This window comes from Centruroides vittatus, unplaced genomic scaffold (genome assembly GCF_030686945.1).
Source record: "Centruroides vittatus isolate TY-2023 unplaced genomic scaffold, ASM3068694v2 contig_299, whole genome shotgun sequence".
Lineage (NCBI taxonomy): Eukaryota > Metazoa > Arthropoda > Arachnida > Scorpiones > Buthidae > Centruroides > Centruroides vittatus.
Window position 1 is genome coordinate 1002574 of NW_027121909.1, and position 20525 is coordinate 1023098.

General features: G+C 26.2%; 1 protein-coding gene across 1 annotated transcript in view; it reads right to left on the reverse strand.

Moving 5' to 3' along the window:
- The window catches only part of LOC136972647 (uncharacterized), a 38422-nt gene that overhangs the window by 7905 nt on the left and 9992 nt on the right, over positions 1–20525 (reverse strand). Inside the window, exons 2-5 of the mRNA XM_067267248.1 lie at positions 14946–15022; positions 13014–13101; positions 3906–4155; positions 2982–3250 (exon numbers count right to left, since the gene is read on the reverse strand). Coding sequence (XP_067123349.1) covers positions 2982–3250; positions 3906–4155; positions 13014–13073 — 579 coding nt within the window. The 5' untranslated portion in view covers positions 13074–13101; positions 14946–15022. The remainder of the gene's footprint in view (positions 1–2981; positions 3251–3905; positions 4156–13013; positions 13102–14945; positions 15023–20525) is intronic.

A 20525-nucleotide genomic window follows, 5' to 3' on the forward strand; every position in this document is an offset into this window, starting at 1 on the left:
AATTTAAATGTTTAAATATTAATTTAATTCATACATCAAAATTAATTTGATTAATTAAAAAAATATCAATAATTAAACTCTTTGAACTCTATTTTATGTTTTTGCCATTTTATAATTATCAGTTTATAAAAATAAATGAATATACATTAAAATTTTAAGTATAAATCCACAAATATACAACGTATTTTAATATATTTACAGAACTTTTTACAATTTTATAATTAAAATACGTATTAAAATGATTCTTCAGTTAAAAATCAAATTTATATTAAAATTTAAAGGTACATATTTCAGAGTATAAAATAAATAATATATTGAAGTAAAGCCGTTCTATATTTAACTATCGGTATTGGAAAATCACTAATGCTTAAAAAATAATTTTATAATTAGCCTAAATCTCAGCATATGATTTATATATATTTCAGCTTATTTCAAAGAGTTTCCTCTCTTTTCTTTTTTTTCCTCTCTTTGTTGTTATAATGAAGCAGCAGAGCATCAGGAAATCTATCACCCGAGTAGTAGCCTACAACACCTGGAAAGGGCATCGCAATCGACTTTACAAATCACGACAAACAGACAAATGATTGTCGAAAAACCTCCTCCTCGGTGTAAAAATTGAGAGCATTATAGGCTTTGAATATCGTGAGATCGTTTGTAATTGTGTTTGCTTTAACATTTGGAAATCACAGGGTTGTGTTTCATTAAACGTGTCCTGTCAGAATCTAAACTACGCCTGGTTGTGCCACTGCTTTAAGGCAATACTTTGCCTCTAATCGGTTCTTAAATATGCCTTCCAGAAAGTAAGAGAAATAAGATGGCGACGTAATTACAGGGTGAAGGTTGACGGAGTGACGGAAACGTGAAGATTAGGTGTAGCAAGCGGCGCGATCTGGATGTGAAAAATCACGTGTAGATTTTTTTTCTTCTTTCCTAGATCAACATCATGTTAGACAGAACGTTGAAACTGTTTCTTGTTTGGATTTAAAATAGGCCGACTCCTTTACCTCAAATCTCATTTTTCGAAAGTAAAATTCTTAAATCAGATCTATGTTTTCAAGGTAAAATTTCGGCAATAAAATTTTTGTAAAATAACGAGTAAGTTTATAAATTTATAAAATTACGTGATAAATTATTTGATCATTTTACTATATTAAACTTATTATTTTTTAAATAAAAATCTAAAATTGTACTAAAAATTTTCAAGATACAGAAATGAAATACACTTTTATAACAGTAAAATTCGTTAATTCGATTTGTAACAACACAGAATATAAATAACGATAAAAATTAGAAATGAAAATTTTTTAAATTAAAAATTGGAAATTTATTTGAAAATTTGAAATTTATTAATTTATTTATGCGATGTCGATTTTAACTATAATTTGTTTTTGCATGAATATTTGAAAATGATTTAATCAGCAATTACTTTGCAATTTTTATATATCTATTATTGATAATATATTCTGCTTGAATAAAATTTTTTTCGTTACAATAAATCTGATTGTATTAATGTGTTTCTATTAATTTTAAACTATAAGTTAAAAACCAATCGCCAATGATATGCACGAAGAATTAATTAATTATTTATTTTATTTTGAATAAAATTAAATACAGAATTTCCATAAAATGTTTTCATGAAACTTTTAGTTTATCTAAATGTCATTTAACATATTTATTAAGTAAAAAGCAATTCTGAAAATATTTAATAATTAAAATTAAAATAATAAAAAAGATTATATAGAAGAAATAAGTCAAATTTATTAAAGCGTGTCTTAATTTTAATTCAGATATTAATTCCAAATTTATAATATTCACAAATTTATCGAACTGTATACTGTATTATTATTATCAATGTATAGAGCCTATATTAAATACATAAATTATATATTAAATGAATATTAATATATAATATTAATTTAAATTACATCGTTAATTAATAAATCATTTAATTATTTGAAATAATAATTTGTTCTTATTTATGCTATTATTAAATCATTAGTTTCAAAAAAGTAAATTTTATTTATTTCTAAAATTGATAAACAGTTACAATTACCCTGCAAAATTTTTATAGCGTAAAACTTTCTTATAAATTTTCTAAATAAAATTTTATACTTATAGATGAACAAAATAGTCTATTATTAATAATAAATGTAAAATATCTTCATTATAAAATGCATTAAGTATTAAATTACTAAACAAACTTAGTTGAAAGTTCGTAAAAGGAAGACAGACTCGATATTAAAAAGGATGTTTTTTGAACATCAAGAATAAAATAATTCGATTTATTTTCATAATTTCTTAAATTATCTTGTTTCAAGTATTAAATGTACTGTACAAGTTTGTTAGAAACTATCTCGATAGTAGGTAATCTTACAAGTCTATATTTAACTATCTAAAAGCGTTAAACACTAAGGAAAGATCAAAACCGGAACGATAATGGTTTTGGCTGTGAGCAAAAAAGAGATTACATAGAGTAGAGTATTCAGCAAAAACAGTCCTTTAATTATCATTGGAAGTATTATTAACCGAGTTGACAATCATAATAAAGACCAAAACGAAGAACAATAACTAGACTCTTTACGAACTCTCCCACCCTATAAAATCTTGCTAATCGTCTAATTCTTTAGCAACGATCGACTAAATGATTGCCCACTTCCACTTGACGTCAGATTTTTGCCTCTAGGCTCGTTTAAACGAATGGCAACTCAAACTACACAAAGATTTTCTTACCTTTCGGGGTATATACATTCCCCAAATTATCCTGTAAATGGGCTTTTATTATCATAATGAAGAAATGTGAGAAGGAAACATGCACCTTTAAGGCGTCGACTTCACGAATGCGATAATTATAAGATCGAATATTATTTGTCAGTTGTATAATACAAGTGACTAACGAGAAGATTTAATTATAAATGTATTAAGATCATCAAAATGATTAGTTGTTGAATCATGATAACTCAATGAATATTAAGCTATATTACCTGTTCGTTCATTCCTAACTGGATGGCCATCGACTGTTCTTGTAGGTGAGATGTATCCGGTCTTGATCTCTTTCCAGAAGAGTGTAAAGAGCGACGAGCTTCTGCAGTTGCTTTTGGCTCAGGATGAGGGTGATCGTGAATACCTTTTGCTTGAAAAAAGATGGCGTAATCCGTATGTCTCCAGAAGTGAGTTACAGGATAGCCGCAATGCCCACGACATGATAATACTTCCAAACGTCCGGGACACTTCCTGTTCGGACAAGGTTTTCCTATACACCATACAAAGATTTGTGTTCTTTCTAATAGATAATTAATTGATTTTAAACTTAAAATTTCAATGTAAAGAACGATTTAACAGAATCTAGAAACTTTTTCAATTTATTATTTTTTTCATATAAAATTATCTAATATTCGGGAGAGTGAGTTATAAATTAAATAATATTTTCATAAATAATTTAATAGTATAATTCTCTATATAAAAATCATATTTATATTAAAAGTAGACTAATAATATTTATGAATTAAATACAGTTATATATCTATTTAGATGTTTAACTTAATAAAAATATTATTTTTATATTAAACTTTGAAAAAAGAATTTTAAACTGCTAATATAACCTATAACTAAACTAATAAATTTAATTTAAAAACTGATTATTTTCGTCACTATGAAAATTCTAAATTAAAAATTTAATTTAATCTATCAAACTTTAAAACGTTGTTTAAAAATTTTTAGTAGTAAAATAATATAAAAACTACATATAAATTAAGAGCTAAAAACCTCAAACACTAATTTCATTCATGAACACACTAACAAATTAAACATTAAACTTATTATATAAATAACTCATTAAAAAAAACTATTAGGCATTAAACAGATATAACGTTTCACAAAGTTGGCTTCTCCTATTTTATTATGACTACCTTGTTGTTTTTTTCTCGCTTTATCACAGATAGCAGGTCTTAGATGAATTTTATCGCCGTTGTCCAAAGTGCATCCTAGAGTGCAAACCAAGACCCCCAAACAAGATTTTTTCAAAATGTGTACGTTGTGATTGTTAGTGTTTCTCATAGCCCAACCACTAGCGTGTCTTCTGGCTTCTTCGCAATCCGGCCGATAAACGAACCTGCAATGACCGTCTGCCCATTCTTGAAAATCATCATAGTTTGTTATCTGCAAGAGTCACATGAATATATGTTATTTCGTTACATTAACGTATGTCATCAATAAGTAAGAAACAAATCCCGAAGTTCCATACACTTTCAACGTTACATCAAACATAAATATCTGATAATGTAGAATATAGCAGCAAATTTTGTATAATTAATATTTGTATAGTGTTTTAATTATCCCATATAAAAATCGGTAAAAAATTAAATTTATGATTACAAAAAAAACTAAAGCATTTTAATACCTACCCTAAAACTATCTTATATAAAAATTTGTATACGAAAATAAAAGTAATCACTCTGTGGGAAAATTTGATATTAAATACTTTTTAAATGAATTTAAATTTCAGTTACAGATAAAAAAATTGTTAACATTTAACTAATTTTTATACAAAATGCTATCTTATATTCCTTTTTAATTTTTTATACAGTATATATAATTTTTTAATAAGATTCAATATCTCTTAAAATTATTAAGCTACTACCTTAATACTATTAAAAGATGCTTAATTAAAATTTAATCAGTTCCTTCAATAAATATTCTAGTACGAGTATAAATAAGTGTTAACAACTAAAATTTTTGAAGTAAAAATATTTAAATATAGGATAATATTTTGATATATATTTAATACTTAAAATTTAAAAACTTTTTAATATTTAAATTACATTGAAGTTTCGATTACAGAAAACAACAAATTGTAATGGAAAGATTTAATATCCTTTTAGAAGTTTAATTTTCTGTAAATATTGATGTAATTAAATACAAAACTTATTTCAGATAATTAATATATTTCACGATTAGCAATTTTCAAATGCATAAATAAACATAAAAAACAAATATATTGAAGAATAAACAAACGAATGATAATTTACAATTATGTTAAAAATGTTTAGGCTATACAGTAGAGCATCGATTATCCGACTCCCAATCAACCGAATTATCGGTTAACCGACCGCGTTCTAGTCGGCAAATTCAAATGTTCGCTAGTGATGTGGCGCTACAATATTTGGTTACGTCTTGGCTACTTTAATATTATTTTTGTTAAATTTTTGCATGTTTTAGCTGGCAGCACTGACTCGACCATGAAAGGGAGGCTAGTATTTAAACCTAGGCCTAATACACTATACTAATAATGTATTTTTTCATACTTTTCGGTTATCCGACTTTTTAGTTATCCGACCAACCCCAGTCCCCAATTAAGTCGGATAATTGATGCTCTACTGTATTTTCGGATTATGCGACCAGCTCGGACATTATCTAAGCTGGTCACATAATTCAAATTTATTAATTGCAATACAGTACTTATTTGAAATATGAACATATGTCTTACCGATGATATATTAGACTTATTTTATACAATAATTATATTTGTAAATAAAAAAAATAATACGGTTCTTATACTCATAATAACAGGTTAGTTAAGTAGTGATCTAAAAGAAACGATTAATTTTTTAGCGATATAATATTATAATTAATGTTATTTATTATTTTTTATTCAGAGAAATATATTCAAAACTTTAAAATATTGGAAATATTTGTGTATACATTTGGCATATGAATTGTATAGGCCTATATAAATTGTAAAAAGTCATGACTTGAACCTATTTCATTACTTATGTTCTAAAGATTGTAAATGTAAATGGAATATTTTAAAATAATGATTATTTTCATTTAAATCTATAGTTATGCTTTGGCGCTTTTCAAAATTATCTTTTCATTAAACATAATATAAAATTCCCGAACTCTTTGACCTTCCGAAAGTCGTTAAATGACAAGTTTGTCTAATTACGTTATACCGTTAAGCATGATTAAAGTATAGTAGAAGGTAAAATGCTGCCTCGGGGAAAAAAAAGACAGCGTAATAGTTGGTTAACACAGTAATTAAGATCAATCCATTAGATAATGGCTGTTCCACTTTGTACGCACTTTTATGCCTCGGGCTTAATTGGAATTAACCACTTTTCGACGTATGAATGAAACCTACCGATATCTAAAGTATGTATTTATATGAAATGTTTATTGAAAGTAATTTTGATATTTATCACAAAATTATTTTCTCATTTTATATATTTTGTGCGCTATAGTTTATTCATATGAATTTGTATAAATGAGGAATTACTAGTGTTAGATTACGAAGAGATTGAAGATTTCGTATTTAAATAAAGGAAGTAAACAACATTTTTCGATTTTTACAACAAAAAATAAATAAATATTTCAAAATTAAGTTACGTACAAGTAATTTATAAAAGAAAGCTATTTTAAACATATATACATGTACTGTACAGTAAATTTAATCCTCTAAACTTATAAGTTGTAGAACACATTGAACTATACCATATAGAAATTATAAAATAAAGATGTCGGTTTAATTGTTATATTTATTATAATATATTCATTTTTTAAATAAATTGAGATTTTTAAACTATTTCTAAAAATGTTTTTATGAAGATAAAAAATATACAAAGCTAGATTTTAAACTAACGAATGTATTAAATTGACTTTAAACTATAGCTTGATTTAAATAATACAACAAATCTTATACAGTTTATTTATCTATCAACTAAATCACTTGTTCCAAATTTTTTCACTTTTAAATTTATTTTTATGAGAACACAAAATAATATTTAAAAAGAATTCTTATTATAAAGGAAAGAAATTATTGCAATCATGTATTCAAAAATTGTCATTTTGATAAATTATGTTATTCAACTAACGTTATATTGTACTTCAGTGTGTAGTTCTATAATATATATATATATATATATTTTAAATATAAAGACAAATATAAATAAATAACGACTAACCCGTTACAAAGCTATACATCCACAAGAGCCGAATTATCGGGCTAGAGTTGGCTATAATAAATAATTGTCTTATTAATTATTTATTTATTATAGCCAACTCTAGCCCGATAATTCGGCTCTTGTGGATGTATATAAAGACAAATTCTGGGTTTTTAATCCTTCAGAGTATAATTAGGATTACACTTATAAAAATATTAAATAAACATTTTATTTTCAATATTCAGTGAGTTATAGTTTGCTTTTCTTCAACTAGCTATAGGCCTATAAATAATTATTTGGAGATTGCTTTGTAATTTAAGCTTACAGCAAAATTTATTGAATCTATAGTGTCAAATGCATGCAGTATTTAACGGTGTTCAAAAGATGATATTTGTTTGATTAAAATATTTAAATATAAGTAATCTCAAATTGTCATAAATACTAAATATTCACTAATCTATTGATTCATTCTTACAACTTTAATGTTAGAAAGTTTAGGAAATGGAAACTTAAAAGGTGTAGTCATTCCTAAATTGTAACTCAAATTTATAATTTAGGAATTTTAAAAAATTAAATAAAAGAAGATATGCGCTACATATAGGTTATATATACACAGAAGAAGAAGAAAGAAAGAGGAAAAATTTTGTCATATTGACTATACCACCATCTTATTACACGATGGCATCTAAAAATTTTGGAATGGAATAGAAACAAATCAGAAATACCATCTCCATGACCTTCATCCTTTTTCAGAATCCTTTCAAACTTTGAAACTCGATACTTCGCGTCTAGATTCTGTTTAAAAAACTCGTGTCCTTATCGACCGTGAACGCCCTCCCCCAACCTCCTACAAAGGTAGGAGTGAGACATCGCTATGTAATCAGAACCACCGCCGAACATACAATGGGATGGGTGGCCACCGTGTGGTAATGGGATTTGGCAAGCTAGGAACCTCCTCGCAGCAAATTATTACTCTACATAACGGTTTATACTTCTTTACATCCCTTTTAAACTCTCTTTTCTTCTATACTTGGCCCGAAATTAATTAATTAATGGTTGGCAATTCAAACATTTCGAAAGATTCTATTGTATGCATATTGTATGAAGAGTATTATACTTTCTTCTAATTCTTCTTTTCTGTAATAGTCAGTGTAGATAAAAAGTATTATTAAGAAAAAACATGGGTATACTAAGTGAATGATTGATATGACAAGTGACGTGAATAGTCGAATGAATGCTATTTATATCTTAAATGAAGAATCACTAAAGCATAAATATAAAAAAGCGCAACTCATCTCTTATCAGATCGCATATTGAAGTACTGTATATATTCATAGATGACAAATAGTGACGTCTTTGCTTTTGTTGCGGTTTTCGAGTTCCCTTCGACCTTTCTGTAGCTAACCTAACTAATCTCGTTCATCGGACTTACGGGACAAAGCAACAACACCCAATTCAAGGAGAGAAAGTCTGAATATCTCTCTGACGTATCTACAATGGCTAGAAGAATCCTTTTATAATTTGGTATTGTCTACATCCATATTTTAATTATACCTTACAGAAGCTTAATACTATCTTCAGTTTGATCGCCTGCTCAACTGTTAGTTTGTATTAAATAAAAATGAAATATTTTAATTGGAAATTATCAACTAACATAAGTATTAATATGAAAAACTGCGCTTCAGATCTAATAAATTCGAAGAAAAATGAAATATTCTTCTTTCTCGTATTTGCTTCAAATTATTAAAACGATGGTTTTTATACTCCTTTATTATCTAAGCTTACTCATAACCGGTAAACAAATTTGTTCAATAATTTAAATAAAAAAAGCGATTTATTGATGAAATTAAAAACAATTTAATATGTTCGGACATAATTTACTTTTGCTATTTTATTTATTGTTCAATTTTTAAAATATAGAGTATATATAACCAAGGAAAATGCAGGTGATCGCAACATAATGGCTGTGTTACATTATAAAGCTTATCTAAAAAGCAAACTATATGATGATATGTTGGCTAAATTTTCTTATTAAAATGATGATTTAGACTTGTATTTTCTTTATATTTTCTTTTAAAATACTAATTTAAGAAATTCTGGAATCTTAATTAATAATTTTATGAATAAATTAAATGAAAAAAAGAAATTTTTATAACATTAACGTAACATAACAATATATCATAACAGTAAATATGATAAAAAGTAACATCAATAGTATAATTAATATGATTTTGCGTATAAATTTATTTTAAAAATGATGATTTTTGAAATATAGATTGATTACATCTTTGTGTTTGTATTATTATTGCGCTGTGTGTAAAATAATTGGTTTAATTAAATTTAGAATCATAATTTAGATGTACTTAAAATTGTTTAAAGAAACATAAGAGAATTTAAATACATTTTATTTGATATAAAATATTTTATACATAATATAAAATACAATAATTTTATAACGTGAATTACAAAAATTATAAATACTTTATTAGAGAATTGGATAAAATGTATTTTTAAAAATTTTATTATTTTTGGTTTCAAATTTTTAATTGAAAATAAACCTAAATAAAATCTTAGTAAAAATGAAAAATTCTGTTAAAAATAAAAAAAATAAATTGTTTAAATCGCATTTATTACAACTTTAATATTTACGTTGTTAATAATATTCAAAATCAATCATTTTTAAAGTAAAACAAGCATTTTTAAAATGCCTGAAATTCAAATTAGAATATCTCTCCTTTTTAATAAAAAACCGAGAATTTAACTGTGAATAGTCAGATATAACATATTTAAAATAGTTTTATAATTATAATTATATTAAATTACGGTTTTTAAGTACACATAAATGCTATTTCTGAGATAATTTTACAACTATATTTAACGTGCTATACAAAGAATAATTATGAATGATTTGATGTTTATCCCACTGAAAATTTCTTTAATCCTTTATGTAACATGAAATTATATAATAAGTTTTTAACATTTAAAAATATTGATACATTTTTTAAATGCATTTATCAAAATTTAAATAAAGCACTTTAAAATTATTATGGATTAAAATTAAAATAAAAATGTTTATAGATGATTTCATTATTTGAAAAAGTGATACTTTTTAATTAATGTTTTAAATGTGTTATATCAGTAAAAAGGCAATATCAAATTTATTTATAATGAATAAATTACAAAGATTCTGTAATTTTATTTTAAAATTTATGCCGAAAATTATTTATATTTTGTTTAAGGTTTTCTGTTTAAATGAAATCTTGGGCATTAAATTAAACAAGCTTAACCATTTGTTACTATTTGTTACTAATGTTATCGTACTTTTGATTACAAAATTTGTAAAACATATTAATAAAAGATAGAGTATTTATTCAGATATTTATTATTTTAGGTTAGCCCCTTTTGGTTTTTCTGGATCCGCTGCTAAATACGAGTTATAAATTTATCCTATCTTATATAATTTCATTTTATTATTAACAAAATATTTATATATTCGTTTGTATTTATATACCAAAATTTAGGCTTAGATATAGGCCTACATCAATTTTTATAAGTAAAGTTTACTGTTTCGAGAAGTTCAAGTAGCCTACTGTAAAATAGAATATTCTAAACTTTAAATATCAACTGAAATTCATGAATATTTAAACACGAAATAAAAAGGATTTAATTCCTAATTAATTTAAAATCGACCAATAATATTTGTTCCAAATTTATTGATGCGGGTTCATTAATTCGTCATGTAAATGGTGTTGGACTAATTTTAAAGCGGATACCTTAATTTATAACATAAAAATTTTAATGATAGGCCAATGTTCTTAATTACAGAATCTGTTTAAATAAAAGTTCTTTAAAGCATTTCCGAGTTATCTTGTGATCAGAAGGATATAGTGTGAAAGTCGGAAAGAAAGTAGAAAATAGATAAATGAACATACTAAATTAATTATTGAACCAAATACGGATTCTTAACCGAGTTGGGTCATTAGCTGACATCTTATTCGACGGAGGTCAAAGTTCACACGTCTAACGTGACTGACGGGAATTACTTGGCAGAAAGTTATCGTCGATTTAAGAGGATACAATTAGACTAACACTACTTCGCCTGTCCATTAATGGATAAGAGAACATTCAGAAAATTTCTGTAATTTCCATTGGACGTGAGTTAGCAATTACTGGCTGACATTAAATTGTTTGCTTGCGCTACTTGCGGATATTTTGCTCTTTTGAACATGTTTTTTGCTATTAAAACGGAGTTACACTGATTTGATCGCAATTCAAATGTATTTCGGTTAGAAATGTAAAAAGTTTACGTTCTATAACATGCTTTATTTGCTTTTTGAAGTATGATATGTAGTTTATCTTATACATAGCTTTTTAAATTTATATTATAGATCTTTTAAATACGAAAAAGTAGCTATACGTGCCAAACTAAGCGTGAAAAACATATTAATTTTTATATATAGACCTATATATGAGAAATAATAGAACAATGCATATTTATCTCTATTCCAATTGCTAAAGAAACGTTTTGTTTTATATACTCAGTTTCTTAAACAATTATTCTTCAAAATATAGATCATTTCCATTAGAGTATACAATGTAATAAAGTATATTTTAGGTACAGTACATGCACCTAGTTTTTCGATTATAGTTTTTATTTTGTCCTAGAACTTTTCTAAAATATTTTTTTCCCTAAAATAATACATACTTTCCTTTTATTTTCATAATTTTTCTAGCGGTTAGAGGCCTACATTATTCTTAAATTATCATCTTAGAAACTTTGATTATCTTTTGTCGAAGTGTAAATTAATAATTGATCAATGTTTTATTGTATCCATTGTAACTTTATTTATAACTCGAATGTACTGTACTGTCTTCGCATACTAGAAAACCTACGTACAATTTTAAAAAGTATTAAATAATGTATAAAAAAAATACAGCATACAAATGAGTTTAGTTCGTTTTCTTGTTTTATTAAAACTATATGTTTGATTTTTATTTATCTATTTATTTGTATAAGTTTAACGGTCTGAAATTAATGTTTAATTAAAATTTTATTAATGTATAATCTTTACACGATGTAATGCCGCTGTAGTTCTATAAATTAATAGATTTGTTTATTTAGATATATTTATTAAGTAAATTTCATACATAAATACTGAAAAGTTGTTCAAGTATTCAAAAATTTTGAGAAGAAGGATTGCTGAAAAGGTAATAAGATGCAAAGTAATTTGTATTCCAATATAAATAAGTTTTTATAATGTTAGTCTATCTAAATTAACTAAAGATTTTAGAAAATTTCTCTTATGTTGTAACGTTCATACGGATTTATAATAAAACTTAATTATGTGTACTGTACAGTACAAAAATGAACTTAGTAAATTGGTTAAAATGATAAAAATATGAAAGTCGAGAAAACTTTATACACTTATAATAAATTTGTAAATAAAATAGTTTATATACAACTTATAATAGGTGTAACAATAATAATGATAAAAAGCTCGCATATTTTTATTAGGAACTTACGAAATACGTTTAAAACATTTCATTAAAAATGAAATATATTAAATACATTTTCACTTTTAGACATTTCGTCGTAGAAACTAGATTATATAATACATAAAAAATTTGTAAAAATTTATTATTAAAACATTACGAAAACAAAAAAAAATCAATAAAATTTTAATAAAATATGTAAAAAGTTTACTCATGAGGAAATTTAATAATAATAATCAAATGACTAAATCTTACTTTCAGATAAAGGGAAATATTTCATTCATTATGTAACATATTCTTTAATTATAGTCACTATAAACTTCAAAAACTCGATGTTTTATTTTTTTTAAATGTTTGAACTTTATAAAATAAACTATTATTTATATATTTAAAAATATGTATATGACATAAAATTATATTAAAAAATTACAGATAAAATAAAAATATAATTTAAAATACATGTAATTGCATTGCTACATATGACAAAAACTTTACAAAAGCACAGCTTAATTCTTTAGCAAACAATTTTGATTTGATAAAAACGCAACAACGCGATTGGAAAGAAATAAATTACTAAAATCTTACCTTCGGAATGTTGTTATCATTAATGTCCCAATCAGCGTGTGATCCTTTGCACATGGTCATGTCCTCCCTGAATCTTCCAAAGCGCTCCCTATAACCGGATCACCAAATAAAAAAAGAATGAGTCAGTCACATGATCTACACGTCACCGTTTCGTCATTCGAGACACGTTTCAACCTCATCCATTACGCCGAACACGTGCCGACTCAACGATTGTTGTTGTTGTGTAGATTTTGAACACTCACCGCGACCGTTTCTTGTGACAACTTTCTGTCGATTGTCAACCCACCGATTCTCTCTCTTATTGGATGATGACAATTGCTTTATATTCGATGTCATGTTTTCTTATGTTTTGTTTCGATATTTTAACAATATTAGAGTATTTTATCATTAAACATAAGTTGTTTAAATGTCTTTCTTGAATACTCGTAATCACCATAAAAATAAAGTGAGAAGTATTTTTTTAGTTAGTAGGCCTAAAGTACAAAGTCTAATATTTTACAATGCAGTAAAGTACAACTACGTTAACTATATATACAAGTCTATTAGTATTATGTAATATAAACTGCATAGAAACGTTCCGTAAGAAGTAGAACTATGTATAAGGTTATATATTACGGAGTGTTTCTGTAAATTTATTCTTTATTCAGAAACAAATAAACTATAAAATCCAGTCTAAAACTATAATTTATCTATTTCATTCGAATAAATCTTATAATTATAATAAATTACATAAATTAGACATAGAAATTAAAAATGTGTTATTCTAAAAGAATGTAAATTTTTGTATTTTCAAATAATATATTTATTCCATTTGCTTATTATTCAGATATAAAGCACGCAGCAAAAAAACATGTAAAAAATGCAATAGTAATGATATTTAAAATGAAGTGTTGACCTAGTATGTATTGCGCAAACCTTATTAAACTAGTTTAGGGAAAAAACATAATGTATAAAAAATATTATAGAACTAAATTAAGTTATAAGAACCCAATAGGTAAAATATAACATTTCTTTATAATTGTAATAAAAATTTCCTTTAAAAATATATAAAATATGTAAAATGAAGAAGGAAAGTATATATTTAAAGTATAAAAAGTAGTAAATTATATGCTTAAATATCTACAGCATAAAACTTAGTAAAATATGTTAATTTTATATTTGCATTATAAAATGTTTGTATCTATAGTTTTTCATACATTTTGATGACAAATTATGTTACTCTATTTAATTAAAATCACCAAACCGTTGTTGAAAAAACATCATGTCATTCACCCCTGTACACCGTATTGAAAATCTAGCAGCACTGCCTAAAATAACAATAATCGGTGGTTGATCGCGTTAACTTGTCAGTTGATAGTTAATAGTCACTCGTTATATGCTAATCAATTATAGACTGCCAGTTACATTTGATGAATTGATGGGTCCCACCTTAAACAGCGGGATTATAGGGTTGGCGCTTAGTTTGAGTGCGATATTCTTAGATGCACAAAAAATTAGAAAATATGAATAAAAATTATAGCCATGATTTAAATCGTGTTAAATTGTATTTAATTAAAATATTGTCATGTTTTATAATTAACTTTAAAAGAATTCGATATTGGTAGAACAAGTTTTAATTTAGTTTAGATATCTTCTTTAAAACTGATATATAAGAAATCATCCTTAATAAAGGAATATACTTAGAGTGATTTTTATATTAATGTTTTAAAATATAGAATATTTTCAGTTTCTACGCCTAGCGCAAATATTATTATAGGCCTATACGACGTTTCATATATTCGATATTACATAAATTTTTACACTATTTTTAATCACCAGGCCTAATAAATTTAGAGAAAATTTTTAAATACACTTATTTTATTAAACTTTTTCTATACAAAATATAATTATTTCAAAAATTAAGTGTTATCTAATTTAAAACATAAAGCTTACAGTTTTGTTGAAAAATCCTGCTTTAGTTAATCTTAATTACTCCGTTGATCATTTAATATTTTCTTTTGCTGAGGATTCTAAAATGAAAAAAAAAAGCATTTTGTATTATTTAATATAATCATTTTATTAAAAAAATAATTTTTGTGAGCTTAATTTAAGAAAATAGTACAATAGGAATAAGCTTTCATAATTGTGTGCATTAACAAAAAGTAGCGCGTTAGATTTTGTAAGCAAAATCTTATTTAATTAAAGAAACTTTTATACATTTTCAAACATCGGAAACACTTATACTCTTTTACACAACATTATTTTGTATTTAGTTCATCACGCAAAGAAAAAAATAATAAAATGTAGAATTATTGTATACGTTTACACATTGTAGACAATAAAATTACATAAATACTCTTTAAATTCTATAAATTTCAATTGACTTCTCAACTTTGATGTATTAGAAAAAGTCTATTCTTAAAGGCCTACTATAAGGCTTAGTTGCGTTCATGATACTTCTGATTTTCTAGTGGGCCTAAGTTTATAAGTTTAAGCCATAAAATATAGAAAATATACAAAGCTAAAAAAATAATTACCACATCTTCCATGATGAGCGATAACCTTTTACTTCAATAAATAATATTTAGAAATTAAATAGTCCAATTCTATGAATACTATATACATAACACCTAACATCGTAACTACCTATTCCGGAATCGACGGGAGAACTGCTCGGACATATGGAGATAGGCAAGTTGGCCTCGAGTTTGCGAGTCGGAAAAAAGATAAGCTTGAGCGAATCATCCGATAACCGCCCCACTTTAGCACCCGTCGATTCGTTGTTTCGACTTAAGCTAATGCTGACCCGACTCGACCTATGTGAGATAGCGATCGTAATCCTAATTATGGTCTAGAGAACCCAGTTTTGGTGCTACCTCGGGGGTCTTACCGCCGTCGTGTAGGCCTATAAGACTAGTGGAGCGTCGGTGTGGCATCCCCTTCCCCCGTGAAGATTGGCAGGCGCAAACACTATTTCTTCAATTGATACTCCCAAATAGACAACAAAAAATATTTCTTTTCTGGATAATAATCTCTTAAAGAATTTAAATCCACAAATTGGAAATTATAAACGATTCTAACAAAAGATTTGTTAGAATCGTTTATAATTTCCAATTTGTTATTATTCCAATTTGTTATTATTCCAATTATTCCAATAATTTATGAACGATTCTAACAAAAGATTTGTTAGAATCGTTCATAAATTACGTTGTTAAGCTTTTACTTATTTCAAATGATAAGTGATCAATTTCTAAGTTAATAAGTTTTCGAAATACTTTAATAGTTTTCGAAAACCAATTGAAATAAAAATAATTAAAGTATATTCGAACGGAAATTAAAACTATAACTGATTTAAACAAAAAGGTTTATAAATTTGCGTATTAAAAAAATAAAGTTAATTAACTAAGTTTTTAATCTCTTGAATTTAATTAATATTTCTTAACTCCAATCATCATTATCATAAACAAATTAAAAAGAAAATAAATTAATGTAAATCCATTTTTAGTACACAAAAAGTAGAAAAAAAAATCTGTCTTAATAGCTATTTTAATTTTTCCGAAACTAGATGACTTCATTTACTTTTATAAAATAAACTACAAAAAATTTGTCTTACATTTAAAATTCTGCTATTACTAAAAACGAAATGAACATTTAAATAAAGTTCATATTTTAGTTGAATCCTATTAATAAATAGAAATATCAAATTACGAATTTTGTAACTTAATAAACTCATAAATTAAATCATTTAAGGTTATTACTAAGAAATGATAATAGCTTAAAAACTCGCGAGAAAATACATTTATGGTTTAACAATCCGTATTTAGTTAATACTGGAAGAAAGTTAATCGGTACCAAAGCGCAGCAATGACTTTTTCTAAATGGTTTAGGCCTAGAAATTGTTAAAGTCTCCCTTTTGCCAGAGGCTCATATTATGGAGCTATTGGCACCGGCTAACTTGACCAATGGTGCAGATCACGACAACAGTCTGGCCTTAGTTAATGACAGATGTGAACAAGCGAGCGGTTCTTTAATAGTTGTACCTAAGTAATCTATTAGCTCATTATGCTACAATTTCGCTCTCAAACCAAAAATGAACTTCAAGTTCGTTGAGATCACAGCGGACAACTGATCTATTATATACTTTATCGAAAAGAACGGAAGTAAGGTTTTTTTTTTTTTTTTAAACTAACGAATTAAAAATATTAAGAAAATCTAATTATCACTTAAAGTAGCTCTTTATTATGTAATACAACAGAGTTAAATAATGTTTTGTTTGATTTCTCGATTAATAATATTTTAAATTACATTTTAACCTAAAAGGCAGAAAAAGAGATATTCATCTCCGACGTCACAGAGATAACCATTGTTCTCGGGTCAGGATTCCATTGTGTACAACAATCAACTACACAAGTCGTAACACGAGGAGAAAAAAAGGAAGAAAGAAAAAGCATCAGACACGAGAAAAGTTTTCCTCAAATCGTGATAAGTAAATGACGAAGTATTGAATCGTGAGAATTTGGTCTCATGAATGAACCGCCATCTTACATTGTCTAATATGTTATATGAGATTAGCAAAATTATACTGAAGCTATTATGTCCAACTTTCTAAGCGTAGAAGATTTTTACCGCATTTTCTCCAAATTTTTTTTATTTATTTGGACCTATTCGGACTCTACATATATAAATTTTACAAATTTAGACAATTCTAAGTTTTAGCCTATCTAAGTAAGCCTTATAATATACTGTTTAACTTATATACAGTAATTACTTTGTAATATTAATATAAATCTTTATGCATGTACGCCTATCTTCTGTCTTTCTTTCTTTCTATATATCCAGTTTTAAGCAAAGTAGACTTGCATATTATAGGCATTAGCTCATATAATTTTTCTTTATTATATGATTTTTCAGTATCATTTAAAAGTATTTAAAATATTAAAAACACATCAATTAAAATGTTACATCACATTTTTAAAAGTACAGCACTTTGGAATAACTATTATTTTATATTAAAATAAAACCTGAAATAAGATTACTTTTAAAGAGTAAAATTGTTATTAGTTTAAAGTGAAAAACATCAGATTTTAAAAACTATTTTTTAAAAAATAAAGCATATATTTCTTAAACATTTAGGAAGATGACATTTTTGAATAATGAAAAAAGTTTATCTCTAAATAGAAGTAATGTATATAAATTCAGATAATGACAATTAAATAATCTTAATACTGTATTTAAGAAGTATTACTTTATTGTTATAACTATAAGGAAATGAAATAATATTTCTTAAATATTCGGTTGTCTAAAGGTTTTTAAATATTAAAACCCTCTAATCATAACCTTTAAACCAAATATGATTATTTCTGAGGTGACTTAAAATTAAAATTATAAATTTTTTCAGAAATTACTTTATTTTTGAACAATTTAAAACTTTAAATTCTCTGTTTAATTCTTACTTTTTACATAAATTTTATTAATATTCTTAAATATAGCAAATTACTGTTTATTATACTCTGTAATTATAACGGTAGGCCTAAATATAAGATTTTTATTTAGTTTTAACGAAATATTAAACTTTTACTTAAATTATAGTTTGGAGTAATAGGAAATGCAAACTATAAGTTTATTTATTTATAGTTTGCAATAAAGTAAAAACTATGAATCTATAAAATACTTTACTGCTTTGTGCACAAAATTAAAATAATATTTTACGTTTTCTTTCGTAAAAACAAAAATTTATTATTGATTTCTTGTGATGTAGAAAATATTTTAAAATTTAAAAACAGTTTTGATAGAAAGCATAAATGCATTCATTTATTTTAATTATTTAAGATTGTAATTAATACTAGAATTAATTTTAAATGTAAATAGGCAAATAAACTGCTTGAAATATGTCACGATTATCGGAATAAATAATAAATTGATTACTCGTGCAAACCTCAATTATTATTATTAAAATCTAAATATATAATATACATTATTTTAATTATGAATTTTATCTTATGTGCCAAATTATATAAAGTTTAATATTTATAAAAATGTTGAGAAGATAAAATATTTGTGAATCACATGTTTAGATTTGTTTGTCAACTATGAGAATCTTGTCGTAAAATAGCTCATATTAACTTTATAGAATCTCAAAAAGTGATTTAGTAAAATTTTAATTAAATTTTTTTTATTGTCATAAAGAAGAAAAATCCTACAAGATATCGTCTTAGAGCCATTTCAATTAATCTCTATCTCATGAGACATACATCGAATCTAAAATGACGCGATAAAACATCCGAGAAAAGTAGATTGTTTGGAGACAAGACGTCCTCAACATTCACCACTCGATTTTCTTAAAGCCCGTAATCATGAAGTCCCAACTCGTTTCAACGGCTTCTCTTCTTTCTTTTTTTTTTGTTTTTGTGATGCTGCTACCTCTTAGTTGATTTGCTAAGTTCTACCCAAAGACGGTATTCAGATACGAAACGAGCGATAAAACGTTTAGCGTGAGGCTGCATAGAACGAGGATTTCAGCAAATTAAACATCTGATCCCGGACACTTCGTAAATTTTAAGACGTTCCATTTCCTTTCTGATCTTATCTGTACAGTTTCAAGCGTTTCTTTGCCTCTGCTAATCCTTGCAAAGGCGAACGGGATGAGATGTTTTCGAGTTACGGGGTGCTCTATCGTTGGAGTTAAAGCCGTTTTTCTCCCTGTTCACTTCTCGAATGGGACATAAAAAAGAACCGTGAGACAAGGTGTTTGTTAGATAAGAGATCCGAAATTAAGTCGTTTGGCGACGCGTACCCTCCGTGTCCACTTTAAGTCTTTCTTCCTGCAACTCGTAAACTGTCGAACCTGCGAACTGCATGCTACTTGATCTCGAGAATACTTATCTCTCCTGCTTACACAGCCTCTCACTTTTGTCGTGAACGGAATTTTTGACAGGAGACGTTTGTTGATGCGTCTTTATTGTCGACTTTTTTAGTCTCGTTTACGAACTTTAAACTGTGCATTCGTCTTGAAAAATATATGCTATATATTTCTGGAGATCCTCTATAAAATCACTCAAACAAAGTCGACCCATTATAAGAATATAATAGATCCCAATATTCGCGATATGGTTCGATTAATATTAGTAGATAATAGACTTCTCGAATTACCATTGATGCTGTAGAAAGGATGCACGTGTGCCCAATTTCCTCTACACCTGTTTATTGAAAGACTTTTTGTTGTTTTAAGCACCGATGAGGTTAGATTCGCATGGGTGATTGTGGTTGATGCAGTGAGAGGGTGCTTTGTGTGTGTGTATAGACAGACTGATCCTTTCCAGTTGAGGGATCGATTCAACTCGGGTCACCGCAAACTATAGGAACAAATGTAATGACATCCTATGCTCTTTGTATTATATAAGTCGAACGAAAGATGCTGTTTGTTTTTCTACTTTCCGTTTTTTGATTGAAGGATGTTTAAAGAAAAAGTTGTATTTATTCTACGAGATTGGTATCCTTTCGGCTCCTTCGAAGGTTATCTATGATTGTTTCTTT